General features: G+C 29.5%; 3 protein-coding genes across 4 annotated transcripts in view; 2 read left to right on the top strand and 1 right to left on the bottom strand.

The window, feature by feature from the left end:
* Positions 1-9,893: 9,893 nt before the first annotated feature.
* Positions 9,894-12,526, top strand: Stlk (Ste20-like kinase). 2 transcript variants are annotated; one of them, XR_015808961.1, is made up of 7 exons: positions 9,894-10,116; positions 10,873-11,105; positions 11,170-11,347; positions 11,415-11,625; positions 11,743-12,081; positions 12,160-12,278; positions 12,339-12,526. XR_015808961.1 is itself a non-coding variant. In XM_088182082.1 (7 exons), exons 1-7 carry the CDS (start codon positions 9,943-9,945, stop codon positions 12,413-12,415), a joined length of 1,104 nt encoding a protein of 367 aa, XP_088038208.1. In that variant the 5' UTR covers positions 9,894-9,942; the 3' UTR covers positions 12,416-12,526. The 2 variants fall into 2 exon arrangements, 1 of the variants encoding a protein (XP_088038208.1); XM_088182082.1 differs by having other exon boundaries at positions 11,970-12,081.
* A 679-nt stretch (positions 12,527-13,205) lies between these two features.
* Mlc-c (Myosin light chain cytoplasmic) lies at positions 13,206-16,951 on the top strand. The gene is made up of 5 exons (XM_088181933.1): positions 13,206-13,242; positions 13,343-13,370; positions 16,076-16,257; positions 16,319-16,465; positions 16,536-16,951. The coding sequence occupies exons 1-5, from the start codon at positions 13,240-13,242 to the stop codon at positions 16,617-16,619; spliced, it is 444 nt and encodes a 147-aa protein (XP_088038059.1). The 5' UTR covers positions 13,206-13,239; the 3' UTR covers positions 16,620-16,951.
* A 135-nt stretch (positions 16,952-17,086) lies between these two features.
* LOC148236848 (serine/threonine-protein kinase NIM1) overlaps positions 17,087-25,338 on the bottom strand; it is a 54,809-nt gene continuing 46,557 nt past the window's right edge. Inside the window, exons 2-9 of the mRNA XM_088181932.1 lie at positions 24,088-24,195; positions 23,937-24,016; positions 23,764-23,863; positions 23,525-23,636; positions 23,303-23,459; positions 20,386-20,494; positions 20,076-20,318; positions 17,087-20,003 (exon numbers count right to left, since the gene is read on the bottom strand). Coding sequence (XP_088038058.1) covers positions 19,201-20,003; positions 20,076-20,318; positions 20,386-20,494; positions 23,303-23,459; positions 23,525-23,636; positions 23,764-23,863; positions 23,937-24,016; positions 24,088-24,112 — 1,629 coding nt within the window. The 5' untranslated portion in view covers positions 24,113-24,195 and the 3' untranslated portion in view covers positions 17,087-19,200. The remainder of the gene's footprint in view (positions 20,004-20,075; positions 20,319-20,385; positions 20,495-23,302; positions 23,460-23,524; positions 23,637-23,763; positions 23,864-23,936; positions 24,017-24,087; positions 24,196-25,338) is intronic.

Genomic DNA, 25,338 nt, shown 5'->3' with positions numbered 1-25,338 from the left:
TTTTAACATTCGAAGAGAAGTGTTTATTTTAAATCCTTCTAGTTGAGAAATTCCCATTGTTATCCAAACGTACTTTAATTTATGAAAAACAAATGTTTTATTAAGGGTTGTATAAACATTTGACCTTTTTTAAAATACAAATTATTTTTAGAATTAGGTAGCCCAAATATAATAATATATAAATTTATTGAAAAAATATTTTAATTGTGCTACAGAAGTACAATTATTTTAATTGCATATTTTTTAAAACATACGAGTATTTTAATTTTACATGTCATACGAAATATTGCTACACACATTACATTAATTAAGTTCTATATTGGAAGTTTATGAATTGCCCACTTGAAAACCTTGAACAAATTTGTGTACATGGTTATGCACCGATAACGTTTATTAACCACTTTCATTATATATATATTTAATAAATATATAAATATTTTTTATATATTTATGTATGTATATATATATATATATATATATTTGGAATCTCGGGATTCATCGCGATTTTCGCTTACTTTCTTTCTATATTTCGGGAGCGATGCACCAGCCATGGTCACGAATTATCCGTAACTTCATTGCAGCCGAAATATAGAAATAAAATATGCGAAGATCGCGATGAATCCCGAGATTCCAATAATATTAATACTCGCGAACCTCTTAAAATCCATACACACACACACTTGTTAGACACAAATTTATACTATACACTTTATTTTTTAATATTTATTATTTTACAAAAAATTGGTTATATGTTATATAAAATATTTAAACTAGCTTTTATAAAGCCTTCATTACAATCTTTAGGAAAACATAAATAAATAGATTTTGTCAACTATTTAAGAGTGTAATGATAAATTCATATCCTAGAGTTTTGCATCTAAAGTGTTATTAATCTAAAAGTAATAATATTATTTGAAAATAAGGAAGTATAATTATTTTGTAGATATTTATAGAATGATTCAGATAAAATTCTACAATTAAAAATAAAAATAATCATATATTTCTATATTACACACATAAAATGTATACTTTTATATTTTTTACAATAAAATATTACTGGATAATATTTTTTTATATTTTTATAAATACAAAATGTAAGACTCTTTCATAAAACATGAAAGCACTGTGTCTAAAACATACCTCTTAAAACAATAACACTGGTATTTTGTTATTGAAAAGTTAATCGAAAAACCATAATCATTTTAATAATTAATTCCCAACTTAAGACAGATTAAAATGTCAATCACAAATCAAAATATAATCAGTGGTTTTGAGCATCTAAGTTTTTCATAGGTAAGATATTGTATTAATAAAATGTGCAAAGGAGATTTACCTATTCAATGACTAATTTTTAAATATAATTAATTAGAGATATTTATCTTAGGTGCAAATTTTATATGTACACAATATAAGCGGCTTTTCTCTTAAGTTACACTAATGATTCGGATATTAATAATGACGTTACAGTACATATTTTTTATTGTTTATTAATAAAATAATAAATAGCTATTTATATATAATATTTAGTAAAATGAATTGACAACTGTAAAATTTTATATAATTAGGGTGTTGTCTTCGTGGCCATTATGTTTGTATAAATAATATACTAACACATCTTCAAATATATTTTAGTATCGTCGTGTAAGATATATATCGATAAACAATATTAATATGATTTTAATAATTCATTAAGAGAATACTTATAAACATAATTTTACCCATTTAATGTTTAATCTTTGAGCAAGCGCGTCGCATATTTTACCATAAATAGAAGCTTGTACTATTTTTACGTCAAGCAATATTTGCTTTCCTACGTGATATTTTATTAATATAATATATTATGTAGTTAATAAATGTACAGGAAAATGTTATTACACAATAAATAAAATTTAAATTAAATTTATTAAATACTTTATTTACAAAAATTATCTATTGTAATCATAAATCAAACTTCAGGATAGTATTTTGGTTTGAGAGTGGCGTTTAAAAGTTAATAAGCTACATACTTTACGTTTTAGAGACAGTTTTTGATTAATATTTTGATTAAATGTTGGTCCAAAATATTATTCAGTTTTTTAAGAAATATCTCCGGGTTAAAATCCTGACATTTTTCTTGTAAAACCGTATAAAACTATGAAAAAAAATAGTGTGTGAATATTTATTAATATAATATTACAATTAATTATTTTTTTCATTCTCTTTGCGTCCTGTTAATATTGAAATTAAATAACTTACCTTTCCTTAAACTGTGTGAGTGATGTTCCATGCGAACAATATTCGTATGAGCAATCTCCTTGTAAGCGATCGATTTGTAACCAATATTAGTGTGAGCAATCTTCCTGTGATAGGTTGTCATGTGTGCAATGATCACCAAACCGGTTATGTTAGCTTTAAGTTAGATTTTCCTTGGTCTTTCAATGAATTTTATTCAATAATATTTTGATGACATAGTAAAATTTAATATTTATGTATTATATGTCCTAATATACTAAAAGTTACTATTAAATATAAATGTATATTCAGAGAATAAATATCAAATTAACTCACTTAGTGGTAGATAATTATAGTAACGTTTGAGCGGGCGCAATGTTGTAAATTTTACTAGAAATTTTGTTCACATAATAAACTTTTCTGAGAATAACAGTCGCACCAAAAGTCGCTTCTATTCTTAGATCAAAACTTTATTACGGAATTCAAAGTAACAAAAGGCTTATTTCTATGTCATTTGAAAATTATATTTTTAGTTTTTTATTGAGCTACAGATTGTTTAAATTGTTATTAAAAAATCAAAGTTATGCTCTGATCTAGCGGTCACGCGTTTATTTTTATATGGAAGGCAAAGATATTTCGTTTATAAATTATTATTAAATGTGCTACTTTTTTTTTAATCACGTATAGTTACTGTAATATTTATAAATACTTTGTTGACGTGAAGAGGGAAGCGGCTGTTTCCTCGGTCTTCTAAGCCTGGATCAATGCTTTGGCGTAGCTCTGCTTGGTGTGAGTTCGAATAATCTCTTGTGTCCCAAATAGGTACTTCTGGTGGAAGTTCTTGATGAAGCTTTGCTACGAAAGTGAATTCTTAGTGGAGGAGCTCAATATGAATGGGGTTCTTCTGTTTGGCCCAAATTGCAACTATTTGGAAATAGAATTAGATTTGTTATTTTTTTATTTCTTACAAGAATCTTTTTTGCGTAAACGTCGGAAATTGAACAAGTAGAGATTTGGCAACATCATACTGTCAATACAATAACTATCTTTTGTGTAAATGCACCGAACGGCCGTGCTTTACGGTCTATTTCGGGATGTTAATCCCTCGGAATCTCCAATCGCCACGTCCTTCAACATAACAAATGTCCTTGTCATCAATCGTAAAGACACATCCTTTCTCAGACTCTTAATTACAAAAGGCGATCAGGTACCAATAAATCAAGCAGTCAATTTCAAAATACGTATACCAGGTGATTTACTGACATTTACGTTAACTTAATCCTAAAATCCAAAAGTAAATTCCTAAGTTTTTAGACTCGTTTATTTGCTGTTAGTATTATGGGCTGAATGTTGTCGTTTTAACCACAGATTATAATATTTTGATGGATCGAAAAGTAAACCAACTAGTAACTTAAATAAATTCTAATACAACGAAGCTCTTGTTGTTTTTGAGGACTGTGTATGTGGTGCCGACTGAGACCTTATTAAAGTCATTAAAAATACATTATTAAAATAACAAAACGCAATGACACTTACACTGGGGGGAAGGGGTGGACAATATACATAAGACGCAGATGACGTGCTATTTAGCGGCTGCAGGCTGATTAACCAAGGGCGGAGCCGCGGCGGCGGGCATTCTTCTGAGTTTTGATTTTTGCTTCTTTAACTGCAAATGTGCGAATATGAATAATTTATCTCAATTCGTCATTGATGCGTCATTTCTTATATTTCCAGCTCCACCGCTTATGCCGACGGGCGCATTGTTCTCGTTTTTCCCCGTTAGTGTGACATGTCGGCCGGCGCAGGATCGTAATAAGATAAATTTGCTTTCAATCAAATTTCTGCGTGTCTTTTCGAGAATATAATTACGGCGTGTTGCAATCTGATTTTTCTAATTTCCAATTCTTCAAGTGCCAGTTTAATAATGATTTTGTAAAACGCTTTGCTATTAAGTGACTAATTTAATGACTCTCCCAATTTTAAATAAAATATATTTGGGTTAAATGCACGATTATTATAGGGTCCAAAAATCGTTATATTAATTTTTAATTTGATTGTATATTATGTGTACATAATATACGAGCTATATATATTAAAAACTTTCAGTTGAATCTTATACTATTTGTTATATTAACTAATCACATCGTGGTTGTGAATTTGGACTGAAGCTTCTTAGAAAGACGGATTATATAATTAGCTGCTCTTTCTCTTATGACTTATTAAATATACATATCTAAATCATACTCAATCGAAGCGGTGAAAATACACATCGTAATTATTTATGTATATTATAACTGTATCAAGTTTCAATGTCATAGTATATATTAAATTACTGTAAACCTCTAGTCCGTGTATCATTAATTATTCACATGTCTTATTATACCCTTGGTTGTGAAGTTTTTATGGAAAATTAACAAAGGTGTAAGCGTGTCGCTATTTTAACCTTAGTATAAATATATAATTTAAACGTCTAACCAAAATAAATGTACATGTAATACTACAAATGGACATAAATTGTATAAAGAAAATAATATAAATAAACTACTTTATACTATAAACAGTTTAAATTCTAAGCATATAAAAATCTGTTTATTTCACTAATGTTCTTAATTAGTTTAACCTCCGGTTTACATTCATAATGGTATTTTACTGATTTACTGCTATTTTTAATCGTGTTGCGCTGGATATCGGTACTACCGGTTTTACAATCCTTAATCTCGATAGAGTTATCCTCGCATAATAATCGGCCATCATGTCTCCCCTACGCAGATTAGATCTTCCAGTAAGGTACGCTTTTCTGAATTTTCTATGAAAATTCGCATAGATTCTATTGAAATTCGATAAGACGTAATCGCCGTACATGGCGATGACTTGTTATTAAAGCCTTAATAATGTCAGGACCTTGCCACGATCGAAAAATTCCTCGCGTCTTACAACTGTAAACTAATATCCTACGTATTGACGTTTTTTATATTTAAATTTTTGTGTTTCTCAATAGTTGGTGCTCTCTATCTTGAAGGATATTTATTTACTTGTTTGAATATCCTCTCTGATATTAAAACTCTGGAACTCTTTCTATGATCGAGTATCCGAGAGCCGATGCTCACGAAACTAGGTCCATTACTTGTTTTACTTCATATATTTTATTACTATTTAAATGGCACGATATCTATATCGTCAGAGTTAAAAGCTTTTTTGCATCAAAACAACTTTTTTATGAATATGAGATATGATAATAGATGTACGCCACTCAAAAGGCACGTCTTCTTATTTCTTTATAACCTCGTGTAAGTAGCATAACATCGTATTATCATAACAATAGCATAACAATTATCAAAAAAGTATATATATATACATATGTATTATATACAAATTCAAGGACTTCATAATAACTGATTTATTTAGTGTATTACATACTTGTGTGGTTGTAATTTTTCCTTAGTTATCTCAGTAAAATTGGGTAGAGTTTGTAAAATATTATGAGATTTAGGAACCCTGATGGATGAAGGCTCGTTACTTGACACCTGAGCCAACTTGTTTTAATTATATTTAGATTGCTAATTTGCTTTAATATTTTGCTAATAATTTAAAATATTTTTAGCATAACTCTTGTACATTTAAATTGCTGTACATGACTTATAAAACCTTCATATTTAGTAACGACATAAATACTTTCACGATGCAAGCACGTGTTTTGATTTATATAATACGTTTCTATGGCTGGAGATTAACTAATAAGAAAGCGGACTGTTCCTGCCATTTCCAAACTGAAATAAACATGTGCTTTTTCACCATATACGGATTTGTTTGTCAAGAAATGTAATTTATAATTTTATAAGTAATAAGTAAACAATTAAAATTAAAGACCAAGGAATAAACCGCTTCTGACTTCACATTAACCCTTGTCTAGCTTCAAAACGCAGGCGATGCTACGAGAATGTCACGTATTTATAATAATTACACAAATTTTAAGTGATACAATGTTGCACATTTAGAAATAATTTATTACTGAATAACTTTGACATAAAAATAAACGCGTGACCACTGTTGGGACATATAAATAAAACAATAAAAACTGATAAGTATTTTTTTTTAATATTTTTGTGGAAAATTTATAAAATCAATACATTAGCAAAAAATACCAATATTTTCATGATCTTTTACCATAAAAAAGCGGAAATTTTATCGATTTTTCATTTGCGCAAAAATATGTCGGATGTATCCAAAGTAAACGAAAAGTTTTCTATAAGAGCAAAATATATATCATACTAAAGAATCTTTATTACACTCATATTTCTTGCTTATCTTTTGCTGTAATGAGAACTCCTTTGCTTATTACAAACCTTCTCGCTAGTTTGTTTGTGTTTTCTCGTAATAACTTTTCAATCGAAATCGATTAAATTGAGATTTCATGATCAATATACGAATTTTCCATTTGTCAAAGCCACCGTTCGCTTGCCCACAATTTTGAAGCTTTAAGACTGTTTATCAACCAAGGTAAGCAAATTTTCAAAGTTTCAATCCGAGTAAGAAATTTTTCAATGTTTTAGTTTAAAGAGATGTTTAATTTGTTCAAAATCAGTTAAATTTTATAAATAAATATTACGCGTAAGTCTTGAATACGATATAACGGATATTAGAGAATAATATAATAATATAAACAGTTATTCAGAAGATTACGTACGTCATTTTACCTAAATACAATAACCAAAAACGATTAATAAAAACCTTGAGGAACGAAACGAAATAAATAAGACTTAATCATGCCTTGTTCTTATAATTAAAGCGGCTACAAATATAACCCAACATAATTGCTAAAAATGCTAGCATAGAAAGCCAAAAGAAATTAATTAATCATAAAAAGTAGTTCGCTGTAAAAGGTCCACCGATTTATCAAAACATCTAAAGAACTTTCTTTAATAATTCCAGTTAGCATAGAAATTCAGGACGACACATCGCAGAAACAATGACGAATAGGCTGTAGCTTAAACAACCTACTTCGGATTTCTAAATAAAAATACTTTCGTTTCGACAAGTATTATACGCATTCCAATTTGGATTCAAAACTCGGCATGAGTCATGCATTCGACCAAAGATTTATTGTTTAAAGTTAAAATCAAGTCCACCTCAGTCACATGAGACAACCAAATCTCGCTTTTGCACACATGATAAATAAATCTGATCTGCGTCGTTTTACATAGTACCACCATTTACTAATAAAATAATACGCGTAGGCTATATTTCGAGTAAAGGGTAATCTATACAAATGCATAGAGTTTCAAAATGTTGAAAAATTTGATCATTGGTCACCAAGCTAAATTAACATAGAAACTATACTCTCAAATAAATTATCTGTCGAGCTATATAATTATTATTTTTATTATTTCACGTATTCACCAAAAGTTAGGCCATAATATAGAGAATTAAGAGGAAAATTTATACATATATACAAAAATCTCACCACAAACAAAAACAGCAAAAAACACGTTATAGGATTTTAATTTAAAAATGTGGTATTTTGTATAATACAGTCGGGACAGTATATTAGTTGAATACTGTCCCGAATTACTGCGGGGCGTACAGGCAGAGAAAACTGACATATATCGGCAGTCGGCCCCGATCGATTCGACGAGGCCTTAACACTCCGAACTTAAATTTAATAAACACTTTAACAGAATTACAACGTTTTTACTCTGCGCAATTTAATACTCAACAGAAAGTAAAGCTTCTCGTGTCATTGTCTAGTATTTACTAGAACAACATATACATAAAATAATTGTAAACATTCTATTAACAGTAAAACATAGTACAATAATTTTAATAACCTACTTAAACTATACATTACAATAAAACAAACTAGTTTAAATAATTAATGAAAAGCCTCGAGATTTTCATCCATAAGTGTGTTTCAATATTTGTATTCCGCCAACATCACAGTGGTCATAGTGGAAAATGAAATCTCACAACAGTAAGTAAAATAAAACAACGACTAAACTCGGAATCCAGGTTATTTTTTAATCCGATATTTTTCCCGGTAATAATTCATGCAGTACGGCAATGTTGAATCCGGTACCGTTTTTCATAATCTATGACGTCTGGTTATATCATAAAATGTTAAGTCACACTTTAACCTTTGAGGGATTATGCTTTTCAGATCTCATAAACGGTCGGTGTTAAAATAAATATAAGAGGATTAAAAAGTTCAAACCGAATCAAAGCAAATATAACAAAAATCTGAACTCTTTCCATTCGCTATTATACTAGTCGTAAAGGCAATGCGTATCGAATAAGATTTTAACAACACAAAATCTCAAGTAAACATGGACATGACAGCTATTTACTTTCTTTATTTTTCTTTTGCTTCTCACCCTTAAAATTTATTGCTCTTCTAAATCGCCAACCGACATACTCCTATATATTTATTTATTTGTAAAGACAAATAAAAATTAATTTTATATTTATAATAATGGCTAGGATGTAAAGTTTATGTTACTTATATGCATGCATTTTACAGTATAAAGTATAAGTTGTCTTATATGCATGCATTTTACAGTATAAAATTGCAATTTTAAAAAATGTAGATGTTAATATCGTTATTTCTTTCAGACGAACTACTTAACATGCGTCATTTTTTATTTTATCAGGTATACTTTATTATTAATGACTTGGCGAAGCGCAGTTATCTTGAAAATTTATTCATATGTATATACTTTCCGACTGTCTTTAAAATCACGCCATTTTCTTGAACGAATATAGCATTATGTACCAGAAGCTTAAGTGTGTGTGCCACACAACCTATAGTAGTGATGACAGCGTGTTGACAATACGATGATAAGCTTTAGAAATTTGTGATTATGTCACTTATTATTAACTGTCACGCCCAGAACATTAGCGCTCGAGAATACTCATCTAACACGAGTCATCTAACTTTTTTAAAAGCTTGAAAAAAAACCAAAAATTTGTTCTAGTTTGTATAATTTTACTCTAGGATATCATTGGTTATGCTCAAGATTATTGAACTAATCCAAGCGCGAGTTTATAGCTTATTTTACTGTTGGCATCCGTGAGCTGTAGACGCAGGAATAAGAATATTTGTTATTAAATATGTATAAAAGACGAAATAAAAAATATAAATCCTAGAATCCCAATAGGACAGTAAAAAGAACGCAGACTTTTAATCAAAGAGAGAAGTTAAATATATATTTTCAGCGATAACTAAAACTAACTGGAACATTTTTTATGATGCGCCACTCTCTTAGACGCTGATATCATTTTTTTAATCTGTGCTATTTTTTTTTATTAGTTTTGGTATAATAACCATATTGTCTCACAATATTCCTCCCTAACAATTATATATTTAACCTTAACGTTACGTTGTTGATGTTGAATTGTTAATAAGACGGACTCAAAGTAGCATTCGCGCAATATGTTTACTAACCGTATCTATTTTATAATATTATCGTGTATTTAGTTATTAAAAGATTTAAAATTAAAACATAAGTTGTCCATTTGTTCGATATTACCCCATTTATATAATGTTTACTTTTACCTTCATTAACGCATTAAATGCTTTAAAAACAACGTTTTAAATAGCCTTAATTATTTTTATAAATGTAGATGTGTAATAATTGCTGGCTGATTTCGATCGTATTTATTTATAATTTGTAAAAAATCGCCACCGTTTGACAGTTGGTTGGAATCTGGCAACATCGGTAAGCCCACACTGGATGTATGGTGGTCGAGGGTTTGTCTGATTTGGTAGTCGGAGGGACACTGGGGGAATGCTATGGGGGCGCAGGGATCGTCTTCGTCGCTAGACGAAAAGGCTCCCCCAGCCAATCCAGCGCCCTCGCCCTCCGGCGTATTCATCTCGATAAAGATGGACACAATGGAGCTCTGCTACAGGTTTATTTGATTAATATTTATATACATAAGAATATAGAAGGAAACGAATTTACGCAGTTGTAGAATAACTATATGTGCGTAAGAAAATTATTGTCATGATAAATTATTATGCTGGAAAATGAAAGAAAATGAACTAATGTAGTAGAAAGATCTATCCAAACTTTTAAACACAAACGATCTTAATCAGGGTGATTCTTTATTATGCATATTTTTTAACATTAGAGCACAAAAAAGTAAATAGCTTACATTGTAAATCATAAACAAATGTATGTAAATCCTTGCTAATGCAGTTGACATAGATATAGGCATGCCATAATTATAAGGCTCTATGGTGTGACAGCTAAAAAAAGTCTTCTCGGACATTTTGTGAAACCGGGACCGATGTGTGCAACCGAGACGTATGGTAAGCCTACATAGATAATAACAAGCTCTAAACTTCAATATTCCATTCATTATAATTTTTGGATATCTTGTTATACCGTTTATTTATAAATCTCTGTATATAATTAAATCAAAACTTTTATTAACAATTATTTATTTCGTTCGTTCAATATTGATTTACGAACTGAACATAATGCTTTATGTGTTTTATCTTACAAGTGTAGCTTATGTTGCCCTGAAGATTTATTAGATGTGACATAGAACCCACAATGTTTTTTGTAATGTACCCATTTGCCTAATTAAGGCACAGGTGAAAGTTTTTGTCTCCAAATCCTATGCAAAAGTAAATTAATAACATTTTTTTAATAATTTCAGCATGAAATATTGACCACTCGTCAATTACAACATCCAAACATACTACCGTACTATAGTTCGTTTGTCAACGGCCTATATCTATACATTGTAACGCCTTTAATGAGCCTCGGTTCTTGTAAAGATTTGATAAATAGATATTTTAATGAAGGTCTTCCAGAACAAGCTTGCACAATTATATTACGGGACACTTTGCAAGGTTTAAATTATATTCATGAGAAGGGTTTTATTCACAGGTAACTTAATTGTTATAAAAATATTGCATTTGAAGTTATATTTAACACTGAATGAAATTTTCAGGGGTATACGATCTAGTCATGTATTAGTATGTTCTTCTGGCAAAGTGTGCCTTAGTGGTTTACGCAGCGCAGCTTCGCTACTAGTTCGAGGTAAGAGACAGAAATCGTTACACCACTTGCCTCTTCCTGAATCTGATAATACGTCGTTGCTGTGGTTGAGTCCCGAAGTCTTGGAACAGGTATAGTTTTTAGTTTCGAAAGTATTATTTTATGTAGAATTTATTAATTTATATTTTTTATATTTAGAATTTGCGCGGCTATAACGAAAAATCTGATATATATTCCATCGGTATGCTAGCGTGTACACTGGCCAATGGAGCGATTCCATTCTCAAATATTCCAACTACGTTAATGCTGACTGAGAAAGTGCGAGGGAATGTCCCTCAACTTTTGGACTGCACTACATTTAATGACGTCTTAAATGTTGATAATTATCAGGGAGGATCCGAAATGAATGGTAATTTTATTTGCTTAAATGCGATATATTTATATAAAAGAGATATTCGGAATGAACAGTCTACAAAATATTTTAAAATCATTTTATTTCGGAATTAACTATACATTTTTATTATAGTCAATGCATATTGCAAGCCTGTGAACGATTTTATTGCTTTCGATGCCATAAAAGTCTCACTTCTGCTTGATTTTTAAGCACAATAAAAAACAGCTCTAAAACTTATTGGCTGTGAATTCTATAGCACAAGGAATGTGTCATTCCATTTGCCTGGAAAATATCTCTTCTCAATCATTAATCAGTAGCAAGTTTTAAAGGTAGATATTACATGCATCAATCAATTTCAGACCAAAGCAACAGCGGAAGCAACATGGGCAGTGCTCAACGTATTGCTCATGCTTATTATACCAGAAGTTTCCATAATACATTCCATCAATTCACTACTATGTGTCTTCAAAGGTATAAAATCATTTTCACTATATATTATTTAAGACTTAGAAATATGAGTAAATGATCATTTCGCATCTTTTATTTTAGGGAACCAAATGATCGTCCTACTTGTTCACAATTACTAAATCATTCGCTTTTTAAACAAATTAAATCTGATTCCTTAGCTCATATTTTATATGAAACCAAACCTTTAGAAGAAAACAAAGGTTTGTATACAGATATAATGTGTTGTATGTGTAATTTTTTACATATTTGACATTTTACAGATAGCATTTCAGGAATGATGTTAGAAGAGCAGATGAACGAATTGGACCTAGCTAAACCTTGTGATTGGGATTTTTAATATAAATATAATGTGATACATATGTATATACTATTATAATATATTTATAACTTAGTTGATTCGGAGATTTATGTTACATCAAGATTCTAAGTTAAATATATTTTTACTGAGAATGGAGAATCTTACTTTTTAAACATCAAAGTCAGACGGAAGAGTATTATTGAGCAGTACAAGTGCACACGTTCTATGTACCTTTTCGATCTTTAAAAAGGATTCCAGGCAATTTTAATTGAAACAGATAAATTTAAAAATATTTTTGTAATCTAGAAAGTAGACCATAAATGTTCAAGATAGTTTGTGCAAAATTAATATTATAGCACTGACTAATATAAGTATATAAATTTATTTGAAAAAAATCTTGTGTATTTTTATTTTATTTAAAATATAATAATTTGATTTATTTATAATTGGCGGTATAACAATAAATCTTAAACATTTTTTAAACAATAAATTTGGTGACTTGATTAAATCTTTTAGACCGAAGAATGATGAACTACATTAATAAACATAGTCGGAACGAGTTATCAATTCTCAGAAAATATAATATATTTTTAGTAAATATCATGAAATTGTCGTGGTCCAACTTTAGCTAATAAGTTTTTTAAGTCCTCCCGTCATGTGGATTACCCCACTGAGAAATTAAAAAATATGGTTTCGAGCCGACTCGATTAGATAAATCAAATTTATTTCCCTACAATTGCAATTAAGTATTTTTTGTTTGAACGTTTTATTTTTGCAATGGTCTTTAAAATTGTTGTTAAGGCCAGATAACGGCGACGAAAAGTAGCGTGACGTCACCGGTGACAGCGCCCAGCGGAAGAGCGATGGTGAGTACCTGCAATCAATTTTCCCGACAAATTGTCGTATTTAGTTCCTATACTAGAATTTGAACGCAATTCTTCAACTAAATCCTTGTATTTGTTCCAGGCGAACTATTCCGAGGACCAGTTGGCTGGTGAGTGACATACACTTTTTGTAAGCTATTACCTCGGTTCAACGACATAACATTGGACGGACGTAACTGTCAAACTGCCATTGAGATAACTTAAAATAATACTAATACGATCTTATTGATAATAAATATCTGTTACGAACATATATTGATGTATTTCGGAGAGACTTGTGCCTAAATATTTACGCATTGTACTTGTTTGCCTATGAGTCAGTGATCGGCTGACGCGTGTCGAATGTTGGGCGTTGTGAGTCAGCAAAGATACAGTCCATAACAGGAGTCGCCCCACATTCCTTATATAGACGTATTTTGAAATACATAAGTATGAAGCAAACTCGAATGACCATGTGTATCGGCGAAGCACATTTTTTATGTCGATTCAAACGGCACACAACTGTGAACAGTTGTCCATTTTAGTACACCCTCCATCCTTCTCCCTGCAAACATCTCATCAAAGAGATGTACGAACAACCCAGTAAACTAAAGCTGACCTCTGTCGATGGTAATTATTTATACATACATATATAATTTTAATTCAATATCTCTAATTTGTTTTTTACTTACGGACAATGTTGTAAAACTCTTAGCAATAATCTTCAGTAGAATATTCTCCGAACTGAAGTTTTTTCCCTCAAAATATGTGTAGATTTTTTTATTTTTCGCTGCACTTCAACTTCAGTTTTTGCTGAAATAGTTAAATTTCGATTTGAATGATAGAATCAGTTAAATATAATGATACAAATCAAAATCATATAAAATACAATACACAAAAAACAAAAGAATAGCACAAACCTGTTTCTATATTCCACTAATTATCTTAGGAACACTATTATATAAACTAGGACTCCCTAAACTTTTTGAGAAACTGTCTGATTTAAATTTTGAAATGTATAGCATGCTAGATGAAACAATATTCTTATTTGAATCCTATTTGTAAAGTTCTCATACACTTCTTGACGATAATTATTTTGTCAATTATACCGGTATCTCAAATTCTAGTAATTAGTTGGGGTTCGTCTGTGTACTTTTAATGGATTTTGTAGAGGTCTACCACAGGTTACATTGTGAACCATGTGACGTAATTTCGGCATCTCTGATATAAACCTACAACTCCATACAATATTTACTAAGCTGTTTTCATATTCTTATACCTAGCTATTATTAAATTATCGCTATTTCTACTTATAATAACACTTGAAGTTATGTATGTCATTTGTAATTCTAGCGTTAATGACCTAAGAAACACATTAGCCTCATTTAATATCACAAAAATATGTATTTACATATAAATATATTCTACTTTGCTTAATATACAAATGTTTCTGTCTTCTGAATAGCATCATAACCAGTGACATAGTATAATAGACATTTTTCCTATTATGATTACTTAGTCATGCAAGTTTTATGTCTCGCTTGTGAAACTAAGAATTAATATAATTGATAATATTAAGAAATAGTGATGATGATTCTAGAATGAAAATTTAAAAAATCTAAGTTAACAACAAATTTATTAAAATTTATATTCATTAGCTTATTTTGCATACATTACAACACTTTTATAAAACTAACCTTATATTTTCAACATTATTTTCAAAACACTTTGTGATACTTCTCAAAACAGGTACATTTGTGGAGTAGAACGGCATAGGATGCACAGATATATCAGGTTTTGCTGCATTTTTATGCCATAAAATGATGTGTTTATAAAAAAACGTTTGTTATTCATAGAATTTTTTAATAAATATTGTTGTAGTACACATGTTCCTTAACATATGTCATTAATAATATTTATTTTGCCGCCCAACATATTCCTGTACCTGCAGATTAGTGTTAACTTCATTTATAATTTTTTATTTCAGCTCCTTTTTCATAACACTTGTGGCTTTATTATTGTCGACGTTTTCGATATTTAATATAGTCATATTTTTGTAATCGTTTGTGGTAGATTTTAATGATAAAAATACAACCACACAACGGTAACATAAGTATAGTTGAGTATTTCGTCACATGGTAAAGATCTTACTATCCACTGTTCTCATAATTCTGGCCTGAATCTTAAAATTTGTATTTTTTAAGCCGTAGATTAAATAATGTATTGTTCTCTCAGATCTTGGTTCAATAAAGCGAGTTACTAACATAATATTATGATGTATTTATTCTTTAACACCTAAGCCTATGCAGTTTAGAACTTGAATTGTTATGAACAGTTTTAATTTCAGTAATGGCAAAATAGTTTTTGATACCATGAAGCTACAAAGCCGGGTGTGCATTTTTGGATTAGCTTTTGTAGTAGTACATGAGCTATGGTTTGAAAAAACAAATTCTTATCTGTTGATTGAAAGTCTGCTGAGTTAAGCATCATCAGTATTTTTCAATCAAATTGTCATAACATTGGCTGACACATTAATTAATAAAATAATTGTTTTTAAGTAGTTTCAAAACCTAAATCAGCAATCATACCTGATTAGTGGAATGCAGTTTTTGATTCAGTATTTCCAGTGCAAGTTTTAGTAGTAAAAAACAAGATTCTCAATATGAAACCAAATTTCTCTAAATAGTAATTCTCATTGCACTTAATTTTCTTCGATATTCTGTTATCTTATATTGTCACAGATTTTTTTTCAAAGAATACATCAAATTTACGCTTCAAAGAACAGCTGAAGTATTCTCTAAAATTACAATGCAATAAAATATAAATTTATTTGTAGACTTCCAAGAGGCGTTTCAACTGTTTGATTCGCGCGGAGATGGAAAGATTCACGTGGCGCAGGTTGGAGATGCTCTGAGAGCCCTCGGTCAGAATCCTACAGAATCTGATGTCAAAAAATGCACGCATCAATTGAAATCTGACGAGAGGATATCGTTTGAAGTCTTCTTGCCGATCTATCAAGTAAGTTTTAATATTTTTTTAATATGTTATAAATATCTTCTCAAATTACACTTTTATTTAGGCAATTTCAAAAGCACGTTCCGGTGATACCGCCGATGACTTCATCGAAGGTTTGAGGCATTTCGATAAAGATGGAAACAGCGTCATTTCATCTGCTGAATTACGTCATCTACTATCGACGCTTGGAGAGAAGCTGAACGACGATGAGGTCTTATCTCTATATTTTTATTTAATACACATACATTGAACAATAATCATATATTAAATAATATATACAGGTTGAACAGTTGCTTCAGGGACAAGAAGACTCTCAGGGAAACATCAATTATGAGGAGTTTGTGAGGCTCATCATGCAGGGTTAAATATAAAACGCATTTAATTTTTTCCCCTCCATTTTATTACATATAGTATTATATTAATAGTATTTATGAATTGCTTAAAATATAATGCATTTGATATATTTTAACATTTTTTAATCCTCATCTAATGTCATCTCATCACGTTATAAGCTAACGTGTTTGTTCTAGATCTAACAATGAATGTCCGCGTTTGATCCATTCCAAATTATACTTAAATCATTCGGTTTTCTCTCTTTTATATGGTTTTATACTTGAAATTTTAGCAAGCAGTATTTTTCTTATTGTATTTCGGTTTGTATATTATTAACAATAAGAATAAAATATTTGTGATAAGATATCTTTTTTATATTATTTTAATTCCTCTAAATCCATGTGTTGAGTATTACGATTAGCGTTTTATTAATACACTACTCAATAATCCAATCGTTCAAGGATTATATTTCTTAACTCGGAATGAAAATGAAAAGATGTTCTCTTGACATACTTTATTTCGATAGCTACAAATATATAATATTTCTGTACATTTTTAAACAATTAAGACTAGGTAAACAAGTTTTGTCAGTTGTATAGAATTTTAACTGATTGCTGCAGTAGAATTTTTAAAAGACTAAAAATAATTGGATATTTTCACGTTATGTACAATGGAAGATAGTATTGTATTATCTAAAAATTAAGTTTTTATTTGTTGTTATTCAGTAACGCATTCTTTAAATCCAAATTAATAAAAAATCTAAATTAAAATAACGTTTTTTTTTATCCCATTTGGCTATCTGAGAAAATTTAAAGTATGTAGATATGTACATACATCTATTTTTTATATAGTAGATTCTTACATAACTATAATACTTTTTTATTTGAGATAAATAGGAAATTAAGTAAAATTATTATAATAATATAATTATGCAGCAACCAAAAGTAAATTATAAGCGAAAGTCATTGTGCAACCGATATTTACATGCATATAAACAATAACAGTATTCAATACAAAATATTGAAACATAATTTGTCATGGTAGTTTTACAAAAATATTTTGCTCTACATAAATTTTGCTCGACATATATGCGACTTAAAAATTAACTATATTACAAGACATTATTTGGCTGCTCTATATTTCTTTAAATATTAAAAATAAAAGCTGCAATAGATTGATAATGATTTTATTTTGACAAATCTAGAGAATCATTGCAAAAATATTAAAAAGCAATATAATGCGCATTCTTGCTTGTTTTTGAACAATTCAAGAATCTTTGGTATACCTAGTGTATAAATTCAACCATTTTCAGATTTAAAGTTTATGATTATAATATAATACAAGCGAAAAGATCAGCCATTGGTCATGGCTCTATTTTTTTAAATATAGACACGTAAGAAATGGAAGAACATTTGCTAATACAATATTTTCATAAATTATCAGTCTATTATTTTTACCTAATACTTATCATTTTGATATCTTTGGTAATTAATGAAATGGTATTACGTAACTTGATAACAATAAAATATTACAGTATAATAAGGTCTATATATACAAATCCTTAAGTTAAACAATAAAATCGATTTTAAAATACTGTTATTAGAAACAGAAGATTTTGTAGGAGAAATTGTTATTATAATTATTTATTTGATCGTATCTAATTGTGCAAATCAAGAACTCGGCATAAATGAGGAAAAACATAACGATATAGGAATGATATTTTCAGTCAGAGATATATAAAAATAAAATTTAAACCACTTCAATGAAACAGAAACTATTTAATAACACAACCATATTAAATTAATGTATTTCATGTAATAAATATGTACCAGGGTGGGTTAAATGAAAATATTCGAAATACGATAAAAAAATTTAAAACACTTGAAAATTGGCAGCAGTAATAAAGAGCCACATCGCTTTCTATAATTTTTTTGGTGGTAAAGTCACGAAATTTATTGAAATTCATTTAAAAATGAAAGTTTAGTTTTGTGATGTATGTTTGTTACTCCAGCAAGTGTAATAAATGGATTCGAAAGTTTCAAAACGGAGTGAAATAACCTCACTTCTGGACGATTAATGGACAAGCATGTCATCACATGTTCTGCAATTCTAGGAGTGTAGTAGAATTCAGATTGTATTGATTGCTTTGGGTTCATCATCACTAGCCAGAAACGAGTCAGGAATTGCATAATACTTTCTGACCAAAACTAAAGAAAATCGACAGTCAATCATATGCAAGAACATTTTTTTTTAAACGAAAGGTAATTTTGGAGACTTTTGTTAATTTGTTCTAGAATAAGATTTTCATTTGACGCACCCTCGTACATTTAGTGGCGTAACTATTGTCTGAATAGCCTGAGCGGCTGCTTTTTACACAAAACTTTACATAGTCTTAACGATTGTATTTCGTTATGTCTGTTATAAACCAAATTAGACAAATTCATATTTTGCATTTGATTAATTCAGTACAGTAGAGACTAAATATGTACGACTTTGACACTCCTGATACTTCTAGTTACGCCACTGTGTACATCTTTGCGATAAAAGTATAAGTCCACAACCAGTTATTTTTTTCTACAACAGTTATGGATTTGTACTTGTATTTAATTGTGTTTACAGGATGTTGCAAGCTCTAGATAGTCTCTGCTTTAAAGTTCTCTTCCCTTTGTCGTTTTTATTTTTTCTGTTCTTATCGTTTGGCAGCTTACCGTTGATAATGTTCGGATCATTCAAACTATCCCACATGTACTCTTCAGTCAACACTCGATGCATAACGACTCGGTAAATACCGATAATCGGACTCTTCGAATTTAAACCTATATTATCACATAACATCGTCGAATCTATACCGTATTGATGCAACTTCTCCCTCGTTTTCACTTCCAACGGATTGAGAAACGTCAAATCGTTTGTGCAAGTCGGAAGCATTATAAACCTTCCTTGTTCCACAGGCGTTCCATCCGGACACTTTAAAATTACTGCCGATTTAGATGACGGAAGCATTTGGACGTCAAACGACTGGCCTTTAGACAAGCCTGTCAACTTTTTCTTGTTTTGCACCGTCAACGTTAATTCTCCGTTATTTTGCTTTTCTTCAGCAATACTAGAAATAGTATCACTGCTGAGTTGATTGACGTTAGGCTTATTTCTATTATTGAAGTTCTTTAAAGTCGTGTCTAAAGGTGTGGTAGAACATTTTCTATAGTTCTTGTCTTGATCGTTTGAATCTGTGATTCTATTATTGGTCGAAAGCGGAGTTGATCCTCGGCGGAATCTGGTTGCTAGAGCCATTATGGAATTTTTTCTACGCCTACTGAAATCTGGAACGGGAGGCGATGGAGGCGTTTGGAACCACTCGCTCTCCATGATTTCGTCTAATGTCATGCGCTGCTTCGGTGCTTGAATCAACGTATGTTCTACGAAAAAATTAGTTTAAATTAATATGAATACAAAAACAGTGTAGTGTACGTTTTATAAAAATGGCTCACCTATGATATAACAACATTGATCACTGACAAAACCAGGAATCTGATATTTTCCTTCCAATATAAAATTTTTCAAAGCGTTCACTGTGTGCGCTCTGAACGGCATAGTCCCAGTGACCATAAAATATAATAATATTCCTAAAGCCCAGACGTCGACTAATTGACCGAAATAGCTCTCATCTCTGAATAATTCTGGAGCGGCATATGGAGGAGATCCACAGAATGTGTTAAGTGGCTGCCACATTCCTGTAAAATTAATGATATAGTAAAAAATTATGGTTTATGAAAATATAATAATGTGATCGTTCCATACCGTTCATTAATTGGGTGCTGAATCCAAAATCACCTAATTTTACAACAGTAGGTGATGCGTAAAATACGTTTTCAGCTTTGATGTCCCTATGGATAAACCCTTTGGTATGCTGAAAAATAAATATAATGTATATGAGTACTTATTGTGATATTTATAGTAACAAAATGTATATAATGGATCCACATAATATACATATGTATATATTTGTTTACAGACTATTTATTTTTAACAATAATGCTCAAAAATATTGTTCAACGGGTTATCATCACATGCTCTTAAATTTTTGCACTATAATTGGTCGGTCGCCTTGAGGGGCTGTATTGGTTTGTTGCTCTCGAGGTACCGTTGTCGAGATTATCTTATCGCCTCTTTAACTATTGTTATAGTTGTACTCATATGTTTTATTTATTATGATCGTTACGTACTTTTGTAATTATATTTATTTATATATTAAACCCTCACACATATATTTAAAATTAATCGTCAGTTTCTTAAACATTGTGAACTTTTATTATACTTTCTATGGATGCTGGCAACTATTGCACTCTGTACTCGAATTCTTAGGCTTTGCGCTTGTAAATTCGCGTTTCGCCTGACTTACAACTCATTATTTAACTAAATAATTTTCATGTATTACTTGCTAATCATATTAGTAAAGTCTAGGCATTTTAACTCCTTTAGCCGCAGCCATGTATATACCTAAATTAAAAAATACCTCTTATTTAGAATATAAAATATGTAAAAAATCTTTAATAAAAATTCAAAATACAATTACAACATAATGAGACATTTATTATCAAAACGATTTTGCTATTTATATTTATTTAACAATATTTTCTGTATCATTATTTTTTTTATATGATGCATCAAAGTAAGATTCTTAGCACATTATAGTTGCGATGATAAATAGACGCTCTAAGGCTAAGAGGGTTAAGAAAGCATAAATAGTTATAAGAATCAATGATAATGAAATTATTATAAGATTAATTTGAGTTATCGATTTGTATGCTTCTAAATATTATTTTAAATTGTATTTTTTTTATATTACATAATCATACAGGTAATGGACTTATTGAAAAATTAGCACCATAAAAATCATATAAATAGGTATAACGTTAAATCTGAAAAGCTTTTGGTTATTGCATTATTGATTTTAATTTTGTTTTCTTAAATTTAAAACACCATTAAAACATATATTAATAAACCTAAATTATTGCATGTAATTCCACTCAATAAAATATATTGAAAAATGAGTGATTTTGTACGGAAAATCCGAACTCTTTTATAGTGGACATTGGACAATATTATTGTGCAATCTCGTCATTTTGGCAAGATTTTTTTTAACGTATGTAATATTTATATTTCGAATTTTAGTGTTCTTACGATTTCTGTTTCCCTGTGAGTATAATTATCTGTGTCTTGTTTGTAATGTGGTTTTATTTCATTTTTTGTGTGAGAATCTCGGCTCAGAATATTTATTGACAATAGCTGGATTGTTTTATTTGATTATATTTAGGAAGACATTTTAATTGGACTCTGTCCACAGTACTAACCCTCTTGGTCACGCCTGATTTAGTAGGTGCGTGCGAAAAACGAAGTGTGAAGATACTATAACATTATATTTTAACAGTGATTAGCAATTGTCAATCCTCACAAAAGTTAATGAATAAGATTTTTACCTTTACTCTTATTATTTTATTCCATTATAGTATTTACTGTCAAAATTAAAATGAAAAAATACAGATATATATATACCATTAAACTTTAAAAAGGTCATGCTTTATTTTTTCACGAAGCATGATTACACTTTTCTTCCTTAAAAAATAATGTTCTATTAAAGAAAACGCAATGCTTCATTTAACTGCGCGAAGAGAAACTTTTATTCGCTTGAATATACATTATTCTCAAGCGATTAATACACGACATTCGCGGATTAATGGTTTTGAAGCAAAACAGTATTGGATTTTTTAATTTGCTTGGTTATACACTAATTAAAACGAGAAGTATAGTATTAAAAAATATTGCTCCTTAATAATTTTTAAAATTAAAATAGCACTTATTTTTTATGTACCACGAGAAAATGCATAAAATAATTTAATTTATTTTTAGATAAACTAAAAACATTTCATATTTAAATTTAATTGATAATTTCTCTAATTTAAGTAAAAAGACAAATATATTATATGTATGTGTATATATTTTACCCTTAATTATTTTAGCATTTTTATTGATCACTTTGTTTTGTAATAGTACTTTTTATCTCGTCCCTACATATTAAAAAAATAATGTTCCAAATATTTTAAATATTGGTGTAAGATTTATAGTTATTTTTTTATATATAATGCATCTTATTCTACTTTTTTAAAACTTGTATATTTAAATACATTTAAATATTTAATTGTATTAACTAATTATATTTTGCACACATAAATCATCACTTTCACATCTTTCTCATTATCTCTCTTACTATTAGTTTTGCTTACATTAAATTTTAATTTATTTTCCTCCAACTAACCATTTATCATATCCAATTCATTATGTAGCACTTCTACTGCTACGTTCATACTCTCACCTATAAATTAGCATATCAGTAAATAGATTAATTTTACATTTTTTAACTACATCCACAATATCATTTATATATGACACAAACAATAATTTTCACTCAAAGTATTCAATTTATACATTACTTTCTGCTTTGTCTTTAAACCAATCATTCTCTTTATTCTTTATGAAAGTCAATACAAACATTTTATGTATATTGTATAAAAGTAATAAGTTTTGTAATAAATTATATATTATTGAAACAAATCTACCAGAAAATTATACCAAAGACCTTTGAATTACGAATCAAATAGCATTACTACTATGTACTGACCTAATATGCAATTATACATATGTCTTAAATTATACTAACCATATGCTTAACGGCGTGTAGTACTTGCATAAACAATTTCTTGGCAACGGGCTCTTCCAATTTTCCATCCATTGATATCTTATTAAACAGCTCCCCATCTGATGCGTATTCAGTAACTAAATGAATTTTACTATACGTTTCTACCACTTCAAATAATCTGAAAGAAAACGATACATCAATTATAGACTGTAAAATGAAAGGTTTATTTGTAAATAATTTTACCTGATTATGTTCGGATGATGTACGGCTTCCATTGTGGCTATTTCTCTTGCCAACATTTTTCTAGTCTTACAGTCTAGCTTGCTTTTGTCTATGATCTTTATGGCAACTTTGTCTGCAAAATGAAATACAAACTTGACAATGAATGTGGCACAGAGTGAATGGTGCAACGGAATATCAATCAGCTTGCGACACACCATATGCAGGTAGCCGAAAATAAATAATTCGGTTCACTTTCTTACCGCGAGTCAATTGGTGGACTGCCAATTTCACTTGCGAAAAGTTGCCGCTGCCTATGTCGTTGGAGAATTTGTAGTATCCAACCCTTTTGCCCAGAGATAGCTGAGAATTTAAGGAACGCTTTTTAGTTAAAAACTTAAAGATATATGTAGTGCGATCATTGAAAAAGGCAAACCTCATGCAGCCATCTGTTGTCATGCTGAAGGCCGTGAAGAAGTTGTTCGTAGTGGGTCTTGGGCATTGACGGCACAGGTGCTATAATCGAGAGTTAAACAGATTGAATTAAAAATAAAAAATAGGAATTTAAAAAATTGTGCGATAGTTACCAACTGAGCTCCTCTGTACCAACATGTCAGCGATTTGATTTCATCTAACGCCTTCTTTCAAATCCATTAGTGAAGTTCTTATGAAAGTCATCACACGCCCATTACTATCTAGAATAAAAAAAATATATGGATAACAATCATTAAATACTGTATTTTCTACAGATACACCTTATATTTTAAATGATGTACTTCGATACTAATTCATTACAGACGACCATGAATCGTTTAAAACGAATGGTCAAGCTAAGTTGTTTATATTATAAGTGAAAGTAGATTAGCGAACACACGGGAAATGCGATCTAATCGATCATCAGATTCGAATCATCAACCACAGCTGGTCTTATCGTAATTAACAAATTTATTATAAACTGACCTTGTGTGTGTTACAGAAATACAGAATCGATAAAATAGTATTTTAGATAAAGCACCGAATTACTAATGGCGCTATCTTAACGATCACTTATTACCATACTCGTATATTAAATCGAGATAAAATTAATGTTAATGTGTTATCTTTAGATTTCAATACAGATTGTGTATATGTACTCATAGATTATAATTACATATTTATTGTGTTAGTTTTCTTAAATTATTATATGATAAATATGATTTAATAATAAAATTACAAAAATCGTTTCTTATATGTATCATCATAGTAATCAACAATTTTTTTACATTACCTCTTGTATGTTAAGTAATTTTAACCACAAATTTAATTAATCTTAAGTAACTAATTTACTCTGTTAAATCTGGAAACATATGTAGAGATATGACAAATATTTTAGTTAAAACTTCAAGACTCAATTACCTACGTAGCATTCTAATAAAATATTATTGATTGAAAATTTATTTTATTTCACATTGATTTTTAGATTAAATGGGATTTTTTATAAACTGGTTGTATATTTGGCCGCGCAGCGCAATTTTTCTGATATTTTATTTATAAATAGCTATTTGATTAATCAACAAAGTTTAATTATTTGTGCAGTAAAAATATGTGTGATTCACTTACACGGTAGCGTCATATTTCGTATATGACAAGGTATGTTATATTTTTTATAATTTTTTTACAAACTCTTTAAATCTTTATTGAAGTATTACACATAAAAAAATAAAACCTCATAAGAAGCAGAGAATTTTTTTTTTTTTATTAAATTCTAAAACAGAATGTAGGCAAAACCTATTTTAAAATCGTATATTACCACTAATAATATTATTATTTGGTTGTATTCCCTTTAGGGTGCAATACTG

Source organism: Plectrocnemia conspersa, unplaced genomic scaffold (assembly GCF_051122295.1).
Source record: "Plectrocnemia conspersa isolate PC_06_02 unplaced genomic scaffold, ASM5112229v1 ptg000003l, whole genome shotgun sequence".
NCBI classification, from domain to species: Eukaryota; Metazoa; Arthropoda; class Insecta; order Trichoptera; family Polycentropodidae; genus Plectrocnemia; species Plectrocnemia conspersa.
Note: the sequence above shows the minus strand (reverse complement) of the source record. Positions and strands in the feature narration are given on the sequence as shown.